The 22,334-nt window shown below is 47.9% G+C and overlaps 1 protein-coding gene across 9 annotated transcripts in view; it reads left to right on the top strand.

Annotated features, from left to right (window-relative positions):
- The window catches only part of SYVN1 (synoviolin 1), a 29,281-nt gene extending 7,151 nt beyond the window's left edge, over positions 1 to 22,130 (top strand). For 3 of the 9 annotated variants that reach the window (XM_083476834.1, XM_083476832.1, XM_083476833.1), the window contains exons 3-16: positions 1,619 to 1,711; positions 2,943 to 3,095; positions 4,547 to 4,595; positions 6,978 to 7,081; positions 8,709 to 8,835; positions 9,810 to 9,909; positions 11,373 to 11,438; positions 11,633 to 11,749; positions 12,355 to 12,521; positions 12,780 to 12,932; positions 13,127 to 13,249; positions 14,348 to 14,534; positions 15,848 to 16,011; positions 16,978 to 22,130. In XM_083476834.1, the coding sequence (XP_083332960.1) occupies positions 1,619 to 1,711; positions 2,943 to 3,095; positions 4,547 to 4,595; positions 6,978 to 7,081; positions 8,709 to 8,835; positions 9,810 to 9,909; positions 11,373 to 11,438; positions 11,633 to 11,749; positions 12,355 to 12,521; positions 12,780 to 12,932; positions 13,127 to 13,249; positions 14,348 to 14,534; positions 15,848 to 16,011; positions 16,978 to 17,132 (1,758 nt within the window). In that variant the 3' untranslated portion in view covers positions 17,133 to 22,130. Of the gene's footprint in view, positions 1 to 518; positions 641 to 1,618; positions 1,712 to 2,942; positions 3,096 to 4,546; positions 4,596 to 6,977; positions 7,082 to 8,708; positions 8,836 to 9,809; positions 9,910 to 11,372; positions 11,439 to 11,632; positions 11,750 to 12,354; positions 12,522 to 12,779; positions 12,933 to 13,126; positions 13,250 to 14,347; positions 14,535 to 15,847; positions 16,012 to 16,977 lie in introns of those variants that run through there. The other 6 variants (XM_083476839.1, XM_083476840.1, XM_083476836.1 and 3 more) reach the window with 4 other exon arrangements.
- The last annotated feature ends 204 nt before the right edge of the window (positions 22,131 to 22,334 follow it).

Below are 22,334 nucleotides of genomic sequence, written 5' to 3'. Positions count from 1 at the left end.
AGTTTGTCCCTTTTCCATTGTGTGCAGTTTTTATTTTTATTTAGATTGTAAGCTTGTGGGTAGGGACTGTCTTGATTTGATTGTATGCAAGCAGCTCTTGGAATCTCTTCGGCAGAAGAGCAAGAAGCAGATTCTCTGAATAAATAAGTTACGTCAAGGGCTTCTCCTTTGCTGGACGTATTCAAGCAGAGGCTAGATGGCACTTAGGACAATTGAGGATGTAGTAGGTTTTTGAACTTCTGGCATCAAGCAAAGTGTTGATCCAGATGACCTCACAAGAGTTCCTTCCTCAACTTCAGGGCTCTGTAGCCTTCTGCCTGAGACTCTGGAACTCCTGCTGTCCAGGACTGTCTACCTTGGCTGCTTAGGTCAGGTGCAGGGAACCCATTTGGTTCAGTAGACCAGATCTTTCTTACCCTCTGCCCTGCCCCCTGTGACCCAGCTTTGTCCCACCCACCTGTCAGTCATTTGATGTCATAATATAGTCAGGTGGTTGCTCCCACCCACCTGTCAAAAGTTTGCTCACAGGTGTGTTTGGGGGGTTGGGATTGGAGAGATACTGAGCAGGATTGAACTCCTTGCTCATCAGCTGACATGTTGGGAGTTTGTTCCTGCTTTCCGATGTCACATATGACACTGGGTATGGAGCAGATGAGTGTGGTTTGGGCGAATGGCCCAGGGAACCAAATGGAGAGGCCTGGCAGGGAAAATGGGACCCCGGGCTAGAGGTTCTGCCCCCCTGGCCAAGACTGACTCAGGTTATATGACCCAGGCTAAAGCAACACCCAGTACAGGAACTGGGAATGAGAAGGCTGCTTTCTCTTTCTGTGGTGGTATTCTGTGGTGACTGAGTTCACAACAAAGTTTTCTAAATGCAATTACTGCACTGTTGGCCCCATCCCAGCCCTCGGTGGAGTTTGGCAGAGTAAAATCTGCAGACTAAGCTTGTGGCAATGGAACTGTGGTGTGAAAGTAACAATGGCAGTTCAAACCCTTTTACTGTTAAGTTTGCACCAAAGTGACACGTTGATTCCAGGTGTTCTTCTTCTCCTGCCAGGGTCCCCTCAAAAATGGTCTCATCAAAGCTGCCGTCTGCATTTCAAGGGAAGCCTTCAATGTAAAGCCTTATTTAGACCTACATGTGTAAGGAATAGAAGAACCCAAACAATCTGCATATAATAGAGGTTTTCTGAGATCCAGGCGTAGGGCATCTGAAATATAGAGCTCACAAAATATTTCTGCATCACATAGTAAAATTAAGCAGTTTTGAATCCCGGGCTTGTGCCCCAGATCAAATTCATGTGTCCTTTGCCAACCAGGAGCCTGGAATGCTTCCATCTGCCCTTGTAGGTTTCTTCATTGGGGTTTCCTGTTACATACATGCATAAAAGAATAATTTGGTTTGGGAGATTAGGAGGAGATGCTGAGGAACCAGAAAGAAATCAAAAGATATTCCCCCACCACAGAGCTCAGCAACACAGTCTATCCTGTTAGCTTCTGAGGGGAGGATTGTGGGCAGCAATGAATGACACCTTTAAGTTTTGTCTGGCCTGCACAGGGATGTTCCTAAAAATGATTTCCCACTCTGCCATTTTTTCTCTCCTCCTTGCTATGTCAGGTGCTGTACATTCAAGCTTTCGTCCTGGTGTTCCTGTTAGGCAAATTCATGGGCAAAGTGTTTTTTGGACAGCTCCGAGCAGCGGAAATGGAGGTGAGCCTTGTTGGGTGCATGGTTGTTGTGGGCCTTGTGGGAAGGCACACATGAAATGCTTAAACTAAGAGCCAGAAACTCCGCAGACCCCTTTGCTCAATCGGCATCATCCTGTGATCACAGAGGAGAAAATAGGTTTGGCTTACAATGGGGGATCTGTATCAATCATCTCTAAAGGGTGCTGCAAGCTTGCGGGGAAGGATTTTGGCATCATTTCCTAGAGTTAAGTTGTAAATAACTTGCATTTCTTTAACAGCTAATGTGTCCTGAGTTCTTTAAGTTTTGGCTGTAGTGGCACAGCAGAGAGGATTTTTGAGTACAATGAGGAGAGAGACGAGATGTTCAGTTACATTGCAATCAAACGTTCTGAATGATAGATCTTTAATTCCTGAGCCTTTGTACATTTTGGTAGCCGGAAGGCCTAGAAACACAATTTTGTTCACATGGAACTGGAGAATTTCACATCTGTGCCCAGGCCCCTGGCTTCCCTGCCAGCTGGCTAGATTTCTACCTGTGTTGTTTAACTACGGACCCACAGGTATCAACACTGTCAGTAAGCCTAGCTGGGGAACCTTTCGCAGCCCAAGGGCTGCCTCCCCTCATTAGCAGCCTTCTGGGGGCCACATACTAGTAGAAGGAAGGACCAAAGGTAAAAAGCCCTTTTTATAAGGGAATTTTTAGCCCACCCATCATCATGCAATCCCAGGGAAGTTTTTAATGTGTGATTTTACTGTATTTTGGTTTCTGTGGAAGCCGCCCAGAGTGGCTGGGGAAACCCAGCCAGATGGGCGGGGTACAAATAATAAATTATTATATTATTATTACTACACTAAAATAAAAACCAATTTGTAAAAGCAGATAAAATAAATGGTCAGAGAGAGACAATCTCAATTCCACAGTTGCAGCAGTGATGGGATTTCTAACACATGCACCCCCAAATGGCAGCAGTGTTGGCTAGGAATCCAGTCTAGCAAGATATGTTATCACAATTCAAGAGCAATTTTCAGTGAGGCAAAAACACTTGAGGAGGGCATAGAGCAGGCTGCTGAAGGGTGTGATCTGTGGACAGTTGGAAGAGAGGCCCCAGAGGGATGTTTCTGGGCCTGAGGGTTCCCACCCTTACTTTGGAAGCATAGCAAGGAGGGTGCCTCTTCTGGAGACGACTGCATTTGTGGGGGACAGATGGGCCCAGGATTAGAGAGAGCTCCTTAAATCAATCTCTCTCACACAGCATCTGCTTGAGCGGTCATGGTATGCAGTGACCGAGACCTGCCTTGCCTTCACAGTCTTCAGGGATGACTTCAGCCCCCGTTTTGTGGCCCTCTTCACTCTCCTCCTCTTCCTCAAGTGCTTCCACTGGCTGGCTGAGGACCGTGTGGACTTTGTGAGTATGGTGGCCCCAAGGTGCACCACCTGGAGGAAGGGGTAGGGTGGGCTGAAACGGTTCTTGCCACTGAGACGCACGGTGGCAGTGGGAGAAATAAAAGGGTTTCCTGAACAGTTCAAGCAGCAGCCCAGTTTGGCGGTTCTTGTATGGTGGCTCAAAAGCAAGGCTGATGTGCATTCCTAGGAACACCTGGGGCTTTCAGGTTTTAGGTATATTACGCTTGTATATCTTAAAGCATTTTTCGATCAAAGTAAAAATACAATAATAAAATCACATAAACATTATTTCAAAACAAATTTAATAGTACAATCATATCATTGGAGCTGCTCAAAATGCCTAGGAGTGGGGGCGGATCACCTATTTGCCTGGTGCCAAAACAGTGACAAAATTGGGTGCCAGGGGGGCCTCCTTGGGGAGAGCATTCCTTTAAAAATGGGGCTACTGCGAAGAAGGCCCCAGTCTCTTGTCCCCACCCTCTGGACTAGGATTTCTGAGAAGCTTCTCAGCTTACCTACCACTAGTTTTCTTCCAATGGCACCAGAGGGTTGGTGAACCACTTCTCAGTTCATGCAAGGCAATGGTGGAGGCCAAAAGGCTTGCATTATCTCTGCATCCGAGGAGGAGAAGGGAAGAGAGGAGGATGTCAACCCAAGGCTTGCTGTACCTTGTTCCTGCTGGTGCATGCCTCACACTAAGTCAGCCTAAGTCCACCTGGTGCTTTCCAGGTGATTTGGATGTATGCCGGCTGGGTTGATGGGAGTTGTAGTCCAAAACTTCTGGAGGTCACCAGGTTGGCAAAGCTTGTGAATCATGGCTTAGCATGGCATGTGACACAGTAAGGGTGAAAGGAAGAGCGGATGTTGCAAATGTGTGACGCCTATCAAAGTAACTCTGCACAGAGGTTTCTGAAGTTGGGCAAAATGGTGGCTCTTCCCATCAGCCTCACACACCAACCCAGGCCAAGCTATGTTAATAGCAGGGTTATTCCAATGCATTGGATTCTTGGCACTAGAATCTCTTGTTAACAGCCAGTCTGGAGCAGGGATTGGAGGGGGGGATTTGTAAGATTCCAACACTAGTTTTAAGTCAGGGATGGGGAACCTTTGGCCCTCCAGATGCTGTTAGTCTCAACATCCCTGACTGTTGGCTATGTGAGGTGCGGTTGATGACAGGTGCAGTCCCAACAAGATCTGGAGGGCCACAAGTTCCCCATTTCTACTTTAAGTGCTTCCACCTTCAGACATTTCTTTTCTACAGGGATCCTTGTGAATTCTGGACATTTGCCCAGAATGCAGAACAGCCATGCTCCAACCTGAGTGCCAAGATGTGTCGGCAGAGCACATGTTCGAAATCGAGGCCTACATGAGTTTGGCCAGTCAATAAAAGTTGCTGCTTATCTTGGGTGATAAGACCACTTAATCTTGCTCCTTTCTCCCCTGTCTCTCTAGATGGAGAGGAGCCCAAACATTTCCTGGCTCTTCCATTTTCGCATTGTCTGTAAGTACCTGCCTTCCTTTCAAGGCTTTCCTCTTCCACTGCCCGGCTGCTTCCAGTCCTTTCTCAATGAAAGACGGACATACCTGCAGTTGCCCCAAATCTAGCCCATTTTCTCGCTTACGACAAAGGTTGTTGCCCACCCACCTGTGCTGAGTGCAAGTGTAGGATTGGTTAACGATCCAGCTTCCTGAGGCAGAGAGAGAGGAATGAATATGCAATTACTTCACAGGAAGAATATGGCAATTATTTCCATTGCGTGTGATTTGGCTTAGTTCCAATTTGTTTTGGGGTGGGGTGGGGTGCATTCCAAAAGCGCCCTGGGAAAAGATGTGGGTTTCTTCCATTAAAGAGGGGAGCATATTGCCCTGAGGTGTTTTGGGAGGCCATGCCAGGCAGGAGGGGCAACAAGAGAGGGCAGCGTTGTTTCAGGGAGCAACAGGCCTTTGGAGGGGGAAGTTGGCGGCAATATATTGGAATAGAAGAGGAGGGAAATAACTGGCGAGGAGTGAGGCCATAACGAGCTCTGGGAGAGAAGGGCAAAAAGTTTGTGCTGGATCTGGGAATCGGTGGGAAGCAGGCATAGGGATTTAAGGCTGACCAGCTGCGGATATCTCCAGGACTTCCAAACAGGCAAATTTGTACAAACCAGACAGCGTAGTTCAGGGCTTGCATTCAGAAATGGGAAGTCATCCCTGGTGTTTTATTCATCTATTTGGTTTTCTTTTTAGATGCTTTTAAAATGTTCAATAAACAGGGCAGTTTGCACTAAAAACACCCAAAACAGTTAACATGCAAATTAGACAGGTCCAGGCAGTCAAATAGGTATGTTTAAGAAGAAAGAATCTAAATTCTTAAGGCGAAGTACCTTAAGGCGGCAGCAGGATGTGGAGGTTTGATAGCTGATTTGCTGAGCTGAAACAGGAGTTCTTGCCTAAGAAAACTCCTCATTCATGTGCACTGCCAAGAGTTTGGCGGAATGAGCATTTTCCAACTGTTAGACCCTTAGGCCTGATGAGAATAGGGTTGAGCTGCTGGCATGGGCCCTCTTCCACAGCTGAGCCTCAGCTAAAACTTAGCCCTGGTGAAGGCTTTGCTGAAAATGCTTCACACCACTTCTGCTGGCAGAGCAGCAGCTGGTCAGCTTGTAAGGCTTTTGTGGCTTTGCGCAAGGGTGGAATAATTAGTAGGGAGGATGGCGGAAGGGGAGCCTGAGTAAAAGGAGCTTCCCCGTCAGACGCTTTGGGGTGTGGAGGGTGAGGGCGGATTGGCATTCGGCACAGCTTTAAGCACTTCCTTTGGGGGGCTCTGCAAAGGAAGTAGTTGGGTAAGGAGGACAACTCCAGATGACATTTGCATGCAGGGACTGCAGGAAATGTTATTTCATACTGGCATTTGCATATAGCTCACTTGGGTGCTCTGACACAAAGCCCTACGTGGCCACTATCTGTGGGACTTCCCATTGTCTCAACCTGCTCAAGCTGAAATGCAAATGATTAAGCGGTATATATAAATGCCTTAAGCAAATAAGTGAAGAACAAGGGAGCCAAGGAAGAACGCTTGAGCTGCTTGGAGAAGGGCTTGGGGAACCTGAAGCCTTCCAGATGTTGAGGGCCTGCCATCTCCCTTCAGCCACAGCCAGCATGGTCAGGGACCAGGGATGATGGAAATTGTAGTCCAACACTGTCTAGAAGGTCACACGTGTCCCCATGCCTGTGCTGGAGTCGTTGGTGCACAGCTGGTTATTGCTGTGGTGGGATTCCTGGAGTTCTGGGCTGACTTCTGCTGTAACTGCTCTTCTGTTGGGAATGCCTTAGGGTTTTCTCTTAGGATGCTGTGAAGTGTAATCCCCCTTTGGCAGGCTTTTGTAAATGTTGGAGATAAATGGCAGCAAAGTACAAGAAGTACAGTCTGTGGTGCTTCAATTAAAGCTGAGGTGCCTGCCAAAAAATAAAATAAAATAAAATAAAATAAAAGACAGTGACCATTTGCAAGCACAGTAATTGGTGCTGAAACGAGCAGGGGCTTAGCACAGCTGAGTAAATCAACACCCACAGTGGGTCAGCAAACCATTTCTCTATTCAGCATCTGATGAACCAAACTTTTTGGTAAACTACATTTCAGCTGCTTGACACCAGATTTTCTCTTCAAAGTTTGTTTTCAAGGGTGGGCCACCATGAGGTCAATATCAGCGTGTTCTAGCAGGTTGAATGTTCTCCTACTGGCTTCTGAATATCACCATTTCAGAAAGCTTATGCCGTAGTACATTTGCTAGTCCTTTCCTTTAGGTGTCACAAGACTGTGTGGGGTTTTTGATGCAACAGGCTAATCTGGCTAGCCTTCTAGAAATGGCAAATCACTCTTTCTCTCTCTTCCTCTTTTTAGCTCTGATGCTGCTCCTGGGCATTCTGGATTTCCTGTTTGTCAGCCATGCCTACCACAGCATCCTCACACGGGGAGCCTCCGTCCAGCTGGTCTTTGGCTTTGAGGTGAATGGAGTATGCGTTGCGCTTTGCGTGGAAGTCATTGCTCACAGTAGCTAGCAGAGGTTTCTGACAGCCTTTGATGACACAGACCACAGATTGCAAAGAGGAGAGCAGACCAGCAGCTGTGAATGACCCTGGGAAGCAGAGCACTGGGTGTGGTGGGGAGATGTAGCCATAGGTTTCAGCAATTCAGAAACTCCTTTTCTCAATGCAAGTCAATAGAGCAGCTCTTGTTCAATAGCCTAGTGTGAAGAACTAAGCTGGGATAGCTCAGTTAGTAGAGCATGAGACTTTTAATCTCAGAGTTGTGGGTTTGAGCCCCACCTTGCACAAAAGATTATTGCATTGCAGGGCGTTGGACTAGATGACCCTCGTGGTCCCTTCCAACTCAGTTCTGTGAGTTTAAGAAGACGAAAGAATCTACAGTCATGGAGATGTGTATGTTCATGGGTGGGACACACTTGCCATACACCAGCTGCCACCGTATACATTCTGAGCTAAGGAGTGTTTTTAGAGTTGGAGTAAAGACAGACTTAATTTAGATTAAAAACAAGAAAACGGACAGTGATTTAGATTGCTTTTAAGGAGGTAATTTCTAAAGCAGTAGGGATTTAAAATTCAAAGCAAGGAACTTTGCTGGGTTCCACATAGAACTGTCAGAGTTTGAGGGGGATCTGTGGAGGCTGGTCCATTAGTTCCCATAGGGCAGTGTCCTACGAACCTAAGCCACCACCCACCTGCTTGCTTTCCTGCTTACAGCCAGTCCAGGGTGTGGCCCTGCCTGTTGGATTCCTCCTCCTTAGTCCCAGGGTTGCCCTTGCAGAACTCAGGTGGGGATGAGGAGGATTGGGAGAAAGGTAGAATGAGTTGCCCCAACCTGTCAGCAACTCTGACTCCAGCTCCTCTTGGGCTCCCTGCCAGTCCCAAGGGACATCAGCCACTACTGGAGGGGATGCATTGTAGATCCTCTTCATGCTGATACTTCGGCTGTTGCCTGCTGTGTTGAGCGTCTTTTATTATGCTGAAAGCATAGGAAGGTATTTGCCACCCCTGACGCTGCCCATCCTTTCAGAGAGAATCATACAATCATAGAACTATAGAGTTGGAAGGGACCCCGAGGGCCATCTAGTCCAACCCCTTGCAATGCAGGAAACTCAACACGTGGTCCCCCATCCAATTTGAAACCACACTGGACCCTGCTTAGGTTTGCAAATGTGCTAGCAATTTTATTGCTTCACCGAAGTCTCATGGAAGGCTGTTGCTTCATGAATGCATCCCAGTTAATCCCCATAGCCAGAAACAAAGAACTGCAGGAAGGGTGAGGTATGTGTCGTAAATTGGAATTGCATTGCTTGTTGGTTTAACTTAATGGCTTGATGTGAGTTCCTTGGCACTGCCAGCTTTGGATATGGTGTGCCTGGCTTGACATGGCTGCCCCCATGTTGCCCTCAGGGCGGATTGAACCTTGAAGCATTGATGTCTGGTGGGAGCAGGAAAGAGGACTCCTGATCCACGAGCTGCTTTGGTTTTCTCTGGGAAGCGACGGCAGGATTAGGGAGATGTTTGCCAACCAATGCCTGGTTCTGTCAGTTGACTTGGTCCTCTCTCTCTTGCTGCTCCTTTCCCACAGTATGCTATCCTCATGACGATGGTGCTCACCATCTTCATCAAATACATCCTGCACTCCATCGACCTCCAGAGCGAGAACCCTTGGGACAACAAGGCCGTCTACATGCTGTATACAGAGCTCTTCACAGGTGATGGGGGAAGGCCTGTGGGTCTGTGGCAGAACACCTGCTTTTCATGTAGGAGGCCCCAGACAGGGATGGGAATGGCCCCTGCCTGAGACCCCGGAGAGCCTCTGCCAATTGTTGTAATACTGAGCTAGATGATCCCAGGGTCTGATTATGTAAATCTTGTCATGTTGTAAGCCGCCTTGAGCACTGTTTTAACTATGGAAAGGTGACATACAAATAAAATGATAAATGAATGAATGAACGATCAAATATAAAGCGGCTTCCTAGAGAACGGGCATCCTGGCCAAAGAAAGCAGACAATGGGCTCCTGCCTTAGAGTTACTTTTCTGCCCTGTGGCGATCCTTGGTGGGGCTTGGCCGGGTGGGCACAAAGCAGCCTCCCTGCACATATGCCAGCCATAAAAGTAGTAGTAATAATTCTCTTATTTGTATGCTGTAGCCACTCTGGTTGGCTTCCAGTAAAATATAAAAACACAATCAAATATCAAACATTAAAAACTGCTTTCAGGCCTGCCTTCCGATGTCTACAGAAGGTCATATAATTCGTTATCTGTTTGACATCTCATGGGAGGGTGTTCCACAGGGTGGGCGCCACTACCAAGAAGGCCCTCTTCTTGTTCCCTGTAGCTTCACTTCTCGCAGTGAAGGAACTTCCAGAAGGCCCTCAGAACTGGACCTCAGTGTCCTGGCTGAGCAATGCTGAGTGGAGACGCTCCTTTAGGGCCGAGGCCATGTAGGGCTTTAAAGATCTGCCTTCTCCTGGGCCTAGTGGCAACTCCTCATGGAGAAATCAAGGCAATATTTTTTTTGGGGGGGGGGGCGGTTTGATTTGTGACAGCTGAGCCAATTCCCTGGTGAGAAGAGAACATGGAGCATCTGTGGTTTGGTTGCCGGGAAGGATTTGCCTCTTGGCAACGTGAAGGTTTACGTGCTGGCTTGACCCCCGCTTTCTTCCTCCGCCTCTTCTTCTGCAGGATTCATCAAGGTCCTCTTGTACATGGCCTTCATGACCATCATGATCAAAGTGCACACCTTCCCGCTGTTTGCCATCCGACCCATGTACCTGGCTATGAGGTGAGATGTGGTTGGCATCGTCGTATGTGCGGGCTTGCGAATGCATGCATCCGTCTGCTTGTAGGGACCCACATGTGTAGGAAATAAGTCCTCTGGCTTGAAAATAGCCAGAGTCTTGGGAGAGGGGAGGCACTTTGGGCCAATGCCATTTGAAGAGAGATAATGTTCATGCTTACTATCTGTCAGTGGGTGGCGCTGTGGGTAAAACCTCAGCGCCTAGGACTTGCCGATCGCATTTGAATCCCCGCGGCGGGGTGCGCTCCCGTTGCTCGGTCCCAGTGCCTGCCAACCTAGCAGTTCGAAAGCACCCCCGGGTGCAAGTAGATAAATAGGGACCGCTTTCTAGCGGGAAGGTAAACGGCGTTTCCGTGTGTGGCTCTGGCTCGCCAGAGCAGCTTCGTCACGCTGGCCACGTGACCCGGAAGTGTCTGCGGACAGCGCTGGCTCCCGGCCTCTAGAGTGAGATGAGCGCGCAACCCTAGAGTCTGTCAAGACTGGTCCGTACAGGCAGGGGTACCTTTACTTTTACTTTACCTAACGTTCATGCTTACTATCTGTCGCATCTGTGGAAGCAATGAGGATGGTGCCCTTAGATCTCCTGCTAGTGCTTTTTGCCTCTTTCATAACCCACCTTTTCTCCAAGGAGCTCAAGGTAGCAGACATCAATCCCCCCCACTCCCCATTTCACATGGGGTTAGACCTCGGAGGCAACGACTGGCCCAAGGTCACTCAGCGAGCTTCATAACCAAGAAGATGGTTTGAGCCCTGATTTCCCAGGTCCTAGTCCCACACTCTAACTACACCACACTGGCTTATGAAAGCACCATTTTACAATTTTTTAAAAAAATATTTAGAGAATAAACCAACATCAAGAAACTCACCTTTCTCATCAGCCGGGGAAAATGCTTGTTTCTCTTGAGTACAGCATCGTATGCGCCTGGAACAGCTAAAGCAAGGCTGCATTTTATTAAAACAAAAGCACTTGTTTGCTGGTGTGTTCCCAAACCACCTGTAGTTTATTACTGCTAGGTTATGATTTTTATAGTGCAGTCTATGTACGTGGCATTTTATATTGAGCAGGTTTGACAGACCTGTGCCCCATGTGGCTGAAACTGATACAGGGAAACAGTTAAGGGGGGGGGAGATGGAGGCAGGTAGGGAAAGAACACGCAGTGATTTCAGTCTGCATGTGTTTTGGCTTAATTACATTAAATAATAGGGACTAGGGGGATGAGGGAGCAGCATCAGCAAATGAAGCAGGAGAAGGGAAGCCCAGGGGAAAGGATTTAGAGCCATAACATTCAGAGCAGCTGTCTTGGACAGAATTAGGAGTCAGACACACAGGTTTTCAGTAACTAGGCAAGATGTTAACCCAAGGGTGTACTGCCCAGTATTCTCTTAAGATGTTTTGGTAAGACTTTTCAAATCAGCGGTAGACTTGATTCTCGTGTATGTCCATCCAGGCAGTTCAAGAAAGCTGTGACAGATGCAATCATGTCCCGCCGAGCTATTCGCAACATGAACACCCTGTGAGTATTCACTGGGAAGGGGGTGAGGGCTGTAGAAAGTGGTTCTCCTTTCCAAGTTTGGGTTGCTGAGGTGAGGGGGGAGGGCAGAGCTTTCATGGTTTGCCGGAGCCTTAAATAAAACTCCATAAACTGGACCTTGCGAAAGGCAGGGAAGAAGGTCCATGATCTTCTGCAATCCTTTTCCTCCTCCCCAGGTACCCCGATGCCACTCCAGAAGAACTGCAGGCCATGGACAATGTGTGCATTATCTGCCGGGAGGAGATGGTAATGGGTGCAAAACGCCTGCCTTGCAACCACATATTCCACACCAGGTAGGAGCCTGGCTGATACTGTACTTAAGAAGCTTGAATGTATGAGATGGGTTTTATGCAGCTGAGACAGTTAAGCCAGTACTGTTAAGCCTAGGACTGGTGGTCACTGTCCAGGGTCCCGAGCACAGAAGGTAGACAAGCGAGGAGGGCCTGACCTTGTTGGTGCTGAGCCTTGAGGGCACAGGATAGCATCAGCGGGGGAACCCTTGCCGTTCTGCTGGAGGAGGATGGGGGAATGCTTGCCAATGGTATTCTGGGGAGTACATTTGCAAACCCTGAATAAGTCAGTGGCTGATGTCTGCCTGCTCCATTCATTGTGTGCTGTATCTTAGGGTAATGGAGCGACCAGGCCTGGTGAATGAACCCTCCACCCCTGATCAGGGGCACAGAAAGCAGCTTGTGGTCCTTGTAGCTGGGACCTCTCTTTAAAAATTGCACTGTTAGACTCTTTGTGTTATTTGATGCTTTCCCCCTCCCCTGCTGCCTCTTGATTGGAGGGTGCAGCTTGGGCCTGCCCAAAGGAGAGCTTTCAGCAGGTAGAGTGCTAAGCCAGTAGTTGTGGCCCAGCCGCTCGCTCCAACCAGCTTGCCTCTCCCTTTCCACAGCTGCCTGCGGTCCTGGTTCCAGCGCCAGCAGACCTGTCCCACGTGCCGGATGGACGTCCTCCGAGCCTCCCTCCCCACTCAGTCACAGACGCCCCCTGAGCAACAGGAGGGAGGGCAGCAGCCGCCGCAGCAGCATCAGACTCCACTGATCCCTCAGCCGCCAAACTGTAAGTCTGAGCTGCTGAGCGAATCATCTCAAGCTGGTTCCCAGGAATTAACCCCAGTATACTCCTGGCACCAAGTGACCCCTGAGGAACACCAGAGAACAGGTGGTGCTCTGGGGTTCCCACAGGCGCCGCTGTAATGTGGGGAGCTCAGCACTGTAGCTCCCACAACCGGGGTTGTGAAAGACCCTTCGTGTTCCTTTTGCATGGTGGCTGCTAATCTTTCTGAGTTTATCTCTCTCTTATTATTATTTCCTGCAGTTCCCCAAGGCATCCTGCCCCCTTTCCCTCCAGGGATGTTCCCTCTGTGGCCGCCCATGGGCCCCTTCCCTCCAGTGCCTGGCGTCCAGCCCCCCAACAATGCAGACAGCGCTTCAGCAGCCACTCCTTCCACCTCAGGAACACAAACGTCAGGTGAGGCGTCCCCTGAAAGACCACAAATTCCTTGTCCCTGCTATAGGGAGCATCCCTTGAACTGTGCTCCTTGGGCTCCCTGAGTCAAGTATGTTGGCTCCCACTGAGTGCAGCCCAGGAAGAGGAACAGACTTGTGTGAACTTGCTTTAAGGTTGTGGGGCAACCATGAGGTTTACGTTGCTGTCTTCCCCAGCAGGCGCCCCGAGGCCCAGTGGCGATTCAGCATCCGGATCGGACACTGCGGCCCCTGCAGGGACGGTGCCTGGTTTTGCCTTCCCTCCGCCTTGGATGGGGATGCCGTTCCCACCTCTCTTTGGTGAGTCTCAGAAACCTAAACACAGACCCTCCTCGTGTGTGTGCATCTCTGTGGATGGCAGCCTGGCTGGGCAGAGAAGGCAAGCCATACCAGTGGCTGCTTCTGTGCACCACAACATTAGCCTCACTTTTTGCTTATATCAGTGGGATTTTGGGTAATTGTTAAATTTGAATTTAATTTAAAACGCTTGTTACGTGCTGTACAGAAATGCAGAATAAAAACCAGTAGAAAAGCATGAGGACAGAAAATCTAGTAATAACAGGATCCGAGCTGTAACTAATTGTAATAATTTTGGTATATACATTTTGACACAATTTTGTTACTATATTCAGAAACGTTTATCTGTTTGTAGTTTTGTTTTTATTTATATATATTTATGTAGTTGTTGCACGTTGTATGCTCTAATGGAAACAAAGATACACTGTGTCTTAGTACCACCATGTTAAACAGTTTAAAGATGAAAATGAATAAAAACCTATGTGATATCTATATCTATCTAATCTATCTATCTTTTGGGTCAGGGAAAGTCTGCGCAAAAATAAATGTCTCCATAAGGTGTCTGAAGCACTTGATGGAGGCAGCCGCTTCATGTATGGCAGAGGGAAGGGTTTTTCACAGGAAGAAATACCTCGTTTGGTCTGTCCTGATTCTGATTCCATTGTGGCAGAGGGAAGTGCATTCCGTGGTGCTGGGCCAATGGCAAAAAATGTCTGTTTTCTGGTCATTAACCTGTGATCCTGTGTACGGTGTGGTGCCATGAATAAGGGTTGAGTCCTATGCTATTTTTCTAGAAAAAGAGGTGCTGGAACTCAACACAAACACCTCCCTTTTCTCTTACAATGGGAATGGTGCCGGAATTGAGTTCCGGCTGGAAAAATAGAAAAGTCCTGGTTGTATCCAACATTAGTCCCACTCAGAGAAGACCAATTGAAATGAATGGGCAAAATATTGGACACTGACCATCATTTTCACAGATGATCTGAATGGTATTAGCAGTCCGTGTGCTCTAGGGTCTAACTCCTTGTCCTGCCAATCTCTCTCTCTTTCCCTCCCTCTGCGTCTTGTCTCATACGCACAGTGTTCTTTCTTCTCCTAAAGGTTTCCCTCCGATGCCGGTACCACCATCTGGGTTTGCTGGGCTGACAGAGGAAGAGCTGCGGGCCATGGAAGGCCATGAGCGGCAGCATTTGGAAGCCCGTCTCCAGTGCCTGCAGAACATCCACACACTCCTTGACGCTGCCATGCTGCAGATCAACCAGTATCTCACTGTGTTGGCAACGATCGGGTAATCTCCCTGGTTCTCTCCCTGCTCCCCAACAACGTTTTGCTGCAGCAGGTCTTGATTCTGCAACTGAACTGCCTTGAGACAAGCCTTCGTTTCCTTAAAGTAGGCGGGCGTTGCATTGAATTGGAGCAGTTACTGTATTTAGAGGTCAACAGGCTGGTTGTGTGTCCTGGTGCGTGGGTGGCTTTTGGTGGTCACAAACTAGAACAAGCCTAGCTTGGCCCTGCAGATGTTGCTGAACTACAATTCCCATCATCCCAACAAGCATGGGCATATGGACTGGGGTGATGGGGATTGTAGTTCAGAAACATCTCGAAGGCCAGAGGTTCCACTCATCTGCCCCTGAACTACGCTAACTTCATTTCCTCTAATAATAATAATAATAATAATAATAATAATTTATTTATTTACACCCCTCCCATCCAGCTGGGTTTCCCCAGCCACTCTTGGCGGCTGCCAACAGATTAAAAACAGAATAAAACATCAAATATAAAAAACTTCCTTAAACAGGGCTGCCTTCAGATGTCTTCTAAAGTCTGCCCGCAAGGGTGAGACTGCTTGAATTCCACAGGAAAGGGAAAGTCTTAAGAGTGTTGGATTAGCTTCAAGAGTTCAGCTTCCTACAAAGCTAGAAGGCTGACTAAATGAGAGCCAAGGATTGGGGATGTTGCCCCTTCTCCATGAGTAGCAATAGCAGACTAGATTGTGCAACTTAAGTAGAAGTGGAACCACCACTGACTTTGGCTATGATCTGAATAATTTGTGCTTGAGCTTGCTTTTCCCTCCTCCCTTCCGTTCCTTTTTCCTCTTGCAGCATGTCTTTTAGATGGTGAGCCTGAAGGCAGGGACGATTTCTGTTTTCCGATCTGAGAGCCTTTTTGACTAAGAGGGCAGGGTATAAACATGGCTGGTAATAGAAGTATAATGTGTATTCCGGTATTATTATGAAGAACCAGATTATTTATACAGGCCTCAACTTTTGACTTCTCTTGTTGCATAAACTTGCATTTTTTAGCTCTCCCCACAGGTTATGGTAGTATGTAAACTGTTAGTTTCCTATTAGTCTTTTCTTCAGCCACTGATGTGCAGACTCTGTTGTGTGCATCTGATGGCAATCTGTTGTTCTCAGTTGATTTTTTGTTAAGGGTACACCATTTGGTTTTCTACATCTCTAAAATGAGAATTGAAATGGGAAAGCGGTATCATGTCCAAGCCCAGCTAGTAAGTCACAGATTGCCTGTGTGTGTGTGTGTGATCTTGACGCAGTTCTTGCATTTTGCCTGCTGGATCTCTTACCTCTCTGTCTCTCACAGGACGCCCCGAACTGCCCAGCCACCAAGTGCCCCAGCTGCTTCAGCACCCCCTTCGGAGACCCCCAGCCCTGTACCTGGCACAAATGAACCCGCCACTACCACTTTCCAGTCTGCAGACAGCACCTCTTCACCTGCAGAAGAGACAGGCGCGGCAGATCAAGCAGGTAGCCAGAGTCAATTGGTGCTGAGATGTTGCTTTTGAAAGTGGGATACGGTTGCGGGCAGCATGCCAGGATCCCCAGCTTTATTAGCTTAAAATCAGCAGAGCATGAGACTCTTAATCATGTGTTCGAGCCCCACGTTGGGCAAAAGATTTCCGCATTGCAGGGGGTTGGACTAGATGACCCTAAGGTCCCTTCCAACTCTACAATCTGTGATTCTATGATTCTAACACAGTTTACTTCTTTGAAGCTGCTGGGTTTTGGATTCCTGGCTACTGGTCTCCTTAGCATGCTGCTGATGCTAATGAAATGTTTAGGTGGGGTATCACAGAATTAACATAGCCCCCGCATTCTGCATTCTGACAGTCAGGACTTGGTCAGCCTTGGGGAATGCGGTGTTTACTGAGTTCAAGTGCACCAAGGGTGACTTAGAAAAGATTTGGCCAGGGGGGTAAGGATGGAAAGAATTGCCCTGATCAGTGGACAGGGGAGCCTGTTTCAGATTCAGGTATGGGTGTAGAATGAATGGTTTTTATTTTAAAATGGAATAATATTTGCTTGTTTAAAACATTTGTATCCTGCTATTCCTCCAACAGAGTCCAGGGAACATAACAAATAATAAATGTTACAGCCCTGCCATAAATAAGAATAAGACTATAAAATAAGACAACAAAAACAGCAACGAAGTTAGGAGGAGAATGGAAATAGACAACCCCTAAAACAAATTTTACTGAAACAATTTCCAGCTGAGTTGAAACGACAAGTATTTGAGTTACTTAATTTTTTGTGTAAACGGCTTTGAGGGTTTGTTTTTTGCATTCAAGCAGTATATAAATTTTGTAAGACACACACACAACACACTTTGAACTAAAAGGACTAGAAACTTGATGTTGAGGAACGCTACCTCCTTGTGTGTTTGTGCCAGTTTTGGCACAGACCCCCAAAATTGTGGTGTTTCTCCCTCCCCAGATCTGTCCCCAGCAGCAGCCGGTGCCAAGGGCTACACAGAGCCATCTGGCCAGGAGCAGGATGGAGCTCAATCTTCCCCAGAGGAACCAGACACTGCAGAGCTGCGCAGGCGCCGACTTCAAAAACTGGAATTTCCTTCTTCTTCCTCCCATTGATGTCCCTGCTGCCCCCTCCCAGCCTGTGCTATTTCTTTCCCTTTTCCAAAAAAAAAAGAAAAAAGACGAAGAAAAGCAACATGCGGTGAGAGAAAGGAGACCTGGATGCCTTTTACTTGCGCTACTGAGTGCTGATGCGATACACGGCCGCCTCTGGGGAGGGGTCCACACTTTTCTGCAGGACCAGAGAGGGTGGGAGGGGAAGCGCCTCCAAAACTTGACTCTGCCTTGATTTCTAACTCTTAAAAGAAAGCAACTGTCCATCTTGCAACATAGACTAGTCTTATTCTGACCCCCTCACAGAAGGACAGCAATGCCTCTAGTTCCCAAGTCTGTCTCGTCTCAGCCAGACGGACTTTTACACCACGGGAGCAGCCTGAGGAAGGCCCTCCTTCCCTTTTGCACACCTTTTGCACACCTGGCTGAAAGGGTTTCCCCATCAACAGTTTTGGAGGGTGGCTTCTCCTGCGGGCAGTTTGTTTTTGTTTGTTTAGTTCTCCCTTTCTGACTCTGCGGCGGGATTTTTAGGTGGGTTCTTCGCTGGATATTTCTGAGCAAAGCAGCCTTTTCAATTTTGGGGTGGGAGCGTGGAGGCCAACTGAATGGAACATATGCTTGACATTTTTGTAGATGCTTTTTCACAGTAGCTGTTTTAAGGCCACAGCTTCCCACCACAAGGTCTTTTTTACCCTCCCAAACAAACACACACACACACACACCCTGGGGAAACGGCAGGTCACCTCAATGCTTACTTTTGCTGGCTCTCTCTGAGCTCAGGTTGAGAGGAGGCATATTCTTGGCAGCAGAGAGTGTGAGTCTGTAGCGATTGCTCTCCCCTCTCTCTGTGGGCATACGGCTTGCGATTTTAAAACTATTTCGTACTCCCTTACCTGACTTTTAAACAAGGATTCCTCCAAGCAGCAGTAGATGGAGAGGAGGTCCTGGGGTCCTGCTGTGAGAGGGTTACAGGGGAAGATGGGATGTGCCCTCCGAGGTGGCCACCCGTCTACCTTGCCCCTCTGCTGCTTCAAAGGGCTAGAACCAGGTGTTAGTTGACTTTCGGCTGCAGCCTGTGTGGGCCTTGCAATGCCTAATCCAGAGTCCCAAGTTCTGAGCACGCACAATATGTGGCAGGCTGTGGGTGTAATCCTGAGAAAGTTAGTTCAAATGTAAGCGCCACAGGACATCTGAGAGCATCTGAAAGCACGTTGGTTAAATAGAACGTCAGCCACCGAGTCCTCCCAGTGGTGGTTTGTGTTTCCAGTTCTGGCACCCTCTTCCTCTGCTTCCATTAATTCCAGGTTTGCCTGCTCTTCTTTGTAGCCCCTGTTCACTCTCTCTTTTCCAAATGCTCAGACCCAGCAAATGCTTATTTGAGAGTCGCCACAGGCAACAGGCCCTCCCCTTCCTCAGCTCCTGAAGCTGCCGGCATTGGGGAACAGGCCTTTTGAGACGTTCATGCCTGTGTCTGTCTGGCTTCATTTCTGGGAATAACAACGCCTCCTTTCTGGCGTCTTCACAATAATGTCCATCAGCTTGTAGATCCCAGCTACGCCTAATCAAGCTGTCTGAAAGGCAGCAGGGAGAGGAGCGGAGCCTGTGATGGGGCTTCCCTTCCCAAAGGCAGGGCCCCCATGTTACCTGAGCAGCTATTCTGAGAGTGGGGTTAGGGGGATTTTGCATCTCATCTCAGTGCACTCATCTCCAGCTTTGCAGTGGGGTTGATGGGGACAAGACTCTTGAGTGTGATGTTTTCTCCCTTGCTTTAAAAAAACAGGCAGTTTTCAGAAACTAACAGGGACACATTCCCCAGCCGGTGGATCCAGCAGTGTGTGCTTGTTCCCTGCACTTGGGACCCCCAAGCTGTAAACAGTCTGAAGTTGTCGGGCTCCCTCTGGGGTCCCTGCTCCCCTGCAGAGTGGAAAACACTGCCCTGTCCCTGAGATGGTGCCAAGGGTCTCTCTGCCCCTTCTCACTGAAACACCCCATGCTCCCACAAAATGCTGAATTGTTCTGCTCATGGAATATGAAATCCCACCCCCGGCAAGATGCCTGCTTTATTCTGTTTTCATTCCTGGGACACCACCTGTAGGACCATCTATATTTGATGCTAGAGCGCCTTGTATTTCTTTTTTCAGAGAAACTGGGCCATCTCCCTGTAACTTCCAAGTTGTTTTGGGGTCTAAGTTGTCCCGCTTTGAGACGGGTTAGGGCATTGTGACATGCAGTATTCACGTTTGTTACTCGGCAGAAGAGGAAGAAACCAGTCAGTTTAGATTTGAGGTGGCGGTTGTGGGAAGAGGCACATGGGAAGGGTGGCTTAAAGTATTGATTTCAATAAAAGACTTTGATCACGGCTCCTGTTAGCTTCATCTTTCCAAATTTTGGAAAAGGCTTCTGAGGGTGGTTCTCCCTTTGTCCTCTCTGCTCAGTAAAACTAAGGTGGATTTACAGAATTGGCAGATAGGAGAAAGTTAGCACGTGCCACGCTTTGTAATAAGGTGTCCTAAATCTGACACAGTGGGCACATCTCTGCAAACCACCTGCCCCTTTGAGGAAGGCAAGAAGCAATGACTGACAAGTGACTTTCTCCTGTCCACACCTCCCCTGCGAATCCAATTTTGTAACATTGGGAGGAGAACATGGCTCCCGTCTCCTTTTGGAATGTGCATTGGCAGTATGTGGCTAATGTTAAGAAAGTTGGCATACATCCCCCAGGAGGTAGAATGTTATGCTCTAATTATAGCATTGAAAGACTATCTGTAGTAGAGCAGTTTTGCACATGGACCCTCGAACAGCCTTTCTGTTTCAGGAAGCTCTACATGTGCAAATAATAATAATAATCCTGAATCAAGTACATATCACCATCTTGGAAAATGTTCAGTGACCTTGTCTTAATGCTGGCGAGAGGTTTTTTTTGGGTGGGAGAGCTTGCTGTGGGTAGCACAAGGCAGCCGGGTTGAAATCTCACCCTTCAAATTCCTTCCTGCCCTTTCTATGCTGTGTCCCACTAACCCAGGGCTCTGTTATTCATACCCCCCCCCCCAATTTCCCACATTGTGCTGTGGCCTTTCTGCCAGTACCCTTCCTGATACTTTTACTTTTGAAGGAACCCATATTACAATGCTTTGGAGGTGTGTTACATGTAAGCCCAGAGATGGGGAACCTGCCAACTTTCCATGTCTTGTTGGACTTCCAACTCCCATCAGCCAAAGCCGGCAGTCAGGGATGATGTGAGTTGTAATACAGCAACTTTTGGAGGATTGCCGGTTCCTCGCTGGGGTATAATTACTAGAGCCTCTTTTCTTAAGGTGGCAGGCAGGATTGATGGTCTGACCCCATCAGTTTGGATTCTGCCAGGGGGTGCAGTTGGTGGCTCTCACTTCCATTTGCTATGCGGGTTTTGCCTAGGCCTAGGAATGAACCTGAGATCAAATAATGCCCTTGTATAGCACTTTGAAGCAAGCTCGGCCACCTGCTTTTTCAGTGAGTGAATGCCATCGCTCAGGTGTGCAATGGATGTGTTCCCTTCTGCAGCAGGAAAGGGAAAATTTAGAGGAGCAAAAAACCAAGACACACACACGAGTGACAGCACCTGTCATTCAGGTGTGGGGAACCTTTCGCTCTCAAGATCAGTGTTTCCCAAACTTGGGTCTCCAGCTGTTTTTGGACTGCAACACCCATCATCCCTAGCTTGCAAAGACCAGTGGTCAGGGATGATGGGAACACTAGTTCAAAAACAGCTGGAGAACCCAAGTTTGGAAAACGCCGATCTAGATGTTGCTGATGTCCCATCAGTCCCTGCAAGCAGGTGGTGACTGAGAGGATGGAAACTCTTACTCAGCAACATCTGGAAGGCCAAAATTCTCCAACACCTGCTGTAAACAGAAGGAAAGTTGGCAAAAAGGGCAGAAGTAGAGGAGAGAGGTGTGCTTGCGATTGCTGTGTCTTGCCAGTGGACTTTCCTTGCTCCAGGCACTGCACACAGCCCGTCATGGAGGCTGTGATTTGAAATGGAGGATTTGTTTCCACACAAGTGACCCCCTGAAGACCAACAGGCATGCAGAACCTGTGATGTCGCTGGACTCCAACTCCCCATCTCTCTGATCAATGGGAGGTGGAGCCCAGCAACACCCAGAGGACCGCAGGCTCCCCTATCCCTGACTTACAAGGAGGCTTTGAGTTTTTGTGGCCTGTTTGCAGCTGCTCAGCATATTATTACCCATATGATTCCCTCCCCTCCCTTTTTAAAAAAGAGCTTTTGATTTTGTGTACACTTTCTCTCTCGAGAGCCGAGTGGCCTTTTTTTCCACACCTCCAAAAACACATTTGAAAGTGGCCAGATTGTGTTACCTTCCTCACAGCCTCTCCTGCAACATTTCATGGGTTTTGGAACAGATAATTACATGCATTTTGACAAAGCAGCCTCCCAGGTTTGACTTCTGCATTCCGGGTCTTAACCAAATGAGATGGCTAGTCAAAGTGATAGCAGAAATCCTACAGCTGCTGGATTCCCCCTTTACATAAATAGTGGGAGGGGGAGCGGGAAATGGTATTTTGTAAAAACGATTGCCATTTTGTTGTTGTTTACCTGTCATATTCATTGGGTTTTATCCAATGCCCATCATGGCTCTGAATGGATCAGCCCGAGTATGACCTGGATTAAACCTGTAATACGTCATTTAAGAAGAAGAAAAATCTGTTTTCAAATTGTGTCACCTGGGAGAAGGGAATTGCTTTGGGAAGAATCTATACCTCTGTTCTCATTTCTTATTTTTAACATCAGTGGTGTTCAGTTGGCTCAGGGTCCTTTTGAATGCCGCAAATAATAATTACTATTTTTGTCAAACTTGGCTCCTTTAGGAGTTGATATGAACGCTGTGTGTTAACATGGAGGTGAAGGAGGTTTGGATAATTATTTAATTTTTTTGTAAATATTGTATAATTTTTAATAGCTTGAACCGTGTATATACGTCAAATAAAAACTTGCATTAAAAATGGTGTGCTATCTGTAATTCTGTTGTGCAGAGAAAGGGTTTTTCTCTACCTCCCGATACTAAGAGCTGAAGGTTGGAAGACTTGGGATAGACAAAAGGAAATCAACCCATGGCTTGCATGGTTTTGAAACAGCATTAGGCAAATTCATGAAGGATAAGGTTCCCTGTGGACAGGCTTTTTTTTCCTTGGCGATCACTCGTAGCC

This window comes from Podarcis liolepis (genome assembly GCF_965112155.1).
Source record: "Podarcis liolepis genome assembly, chromosome: 15".
Taxonomy (NCBI): Eukaryota; Metazoa; Chordata; class Lepidosauria; order Squamata; family Lacertidae; genus Podarcis; species Podarcis liolepis.
The sequence above is the reverse complement of the archived record's forward strand: the minus strand, read 5'-3'. Positions and strand labels throughout refer to the sequence as shown.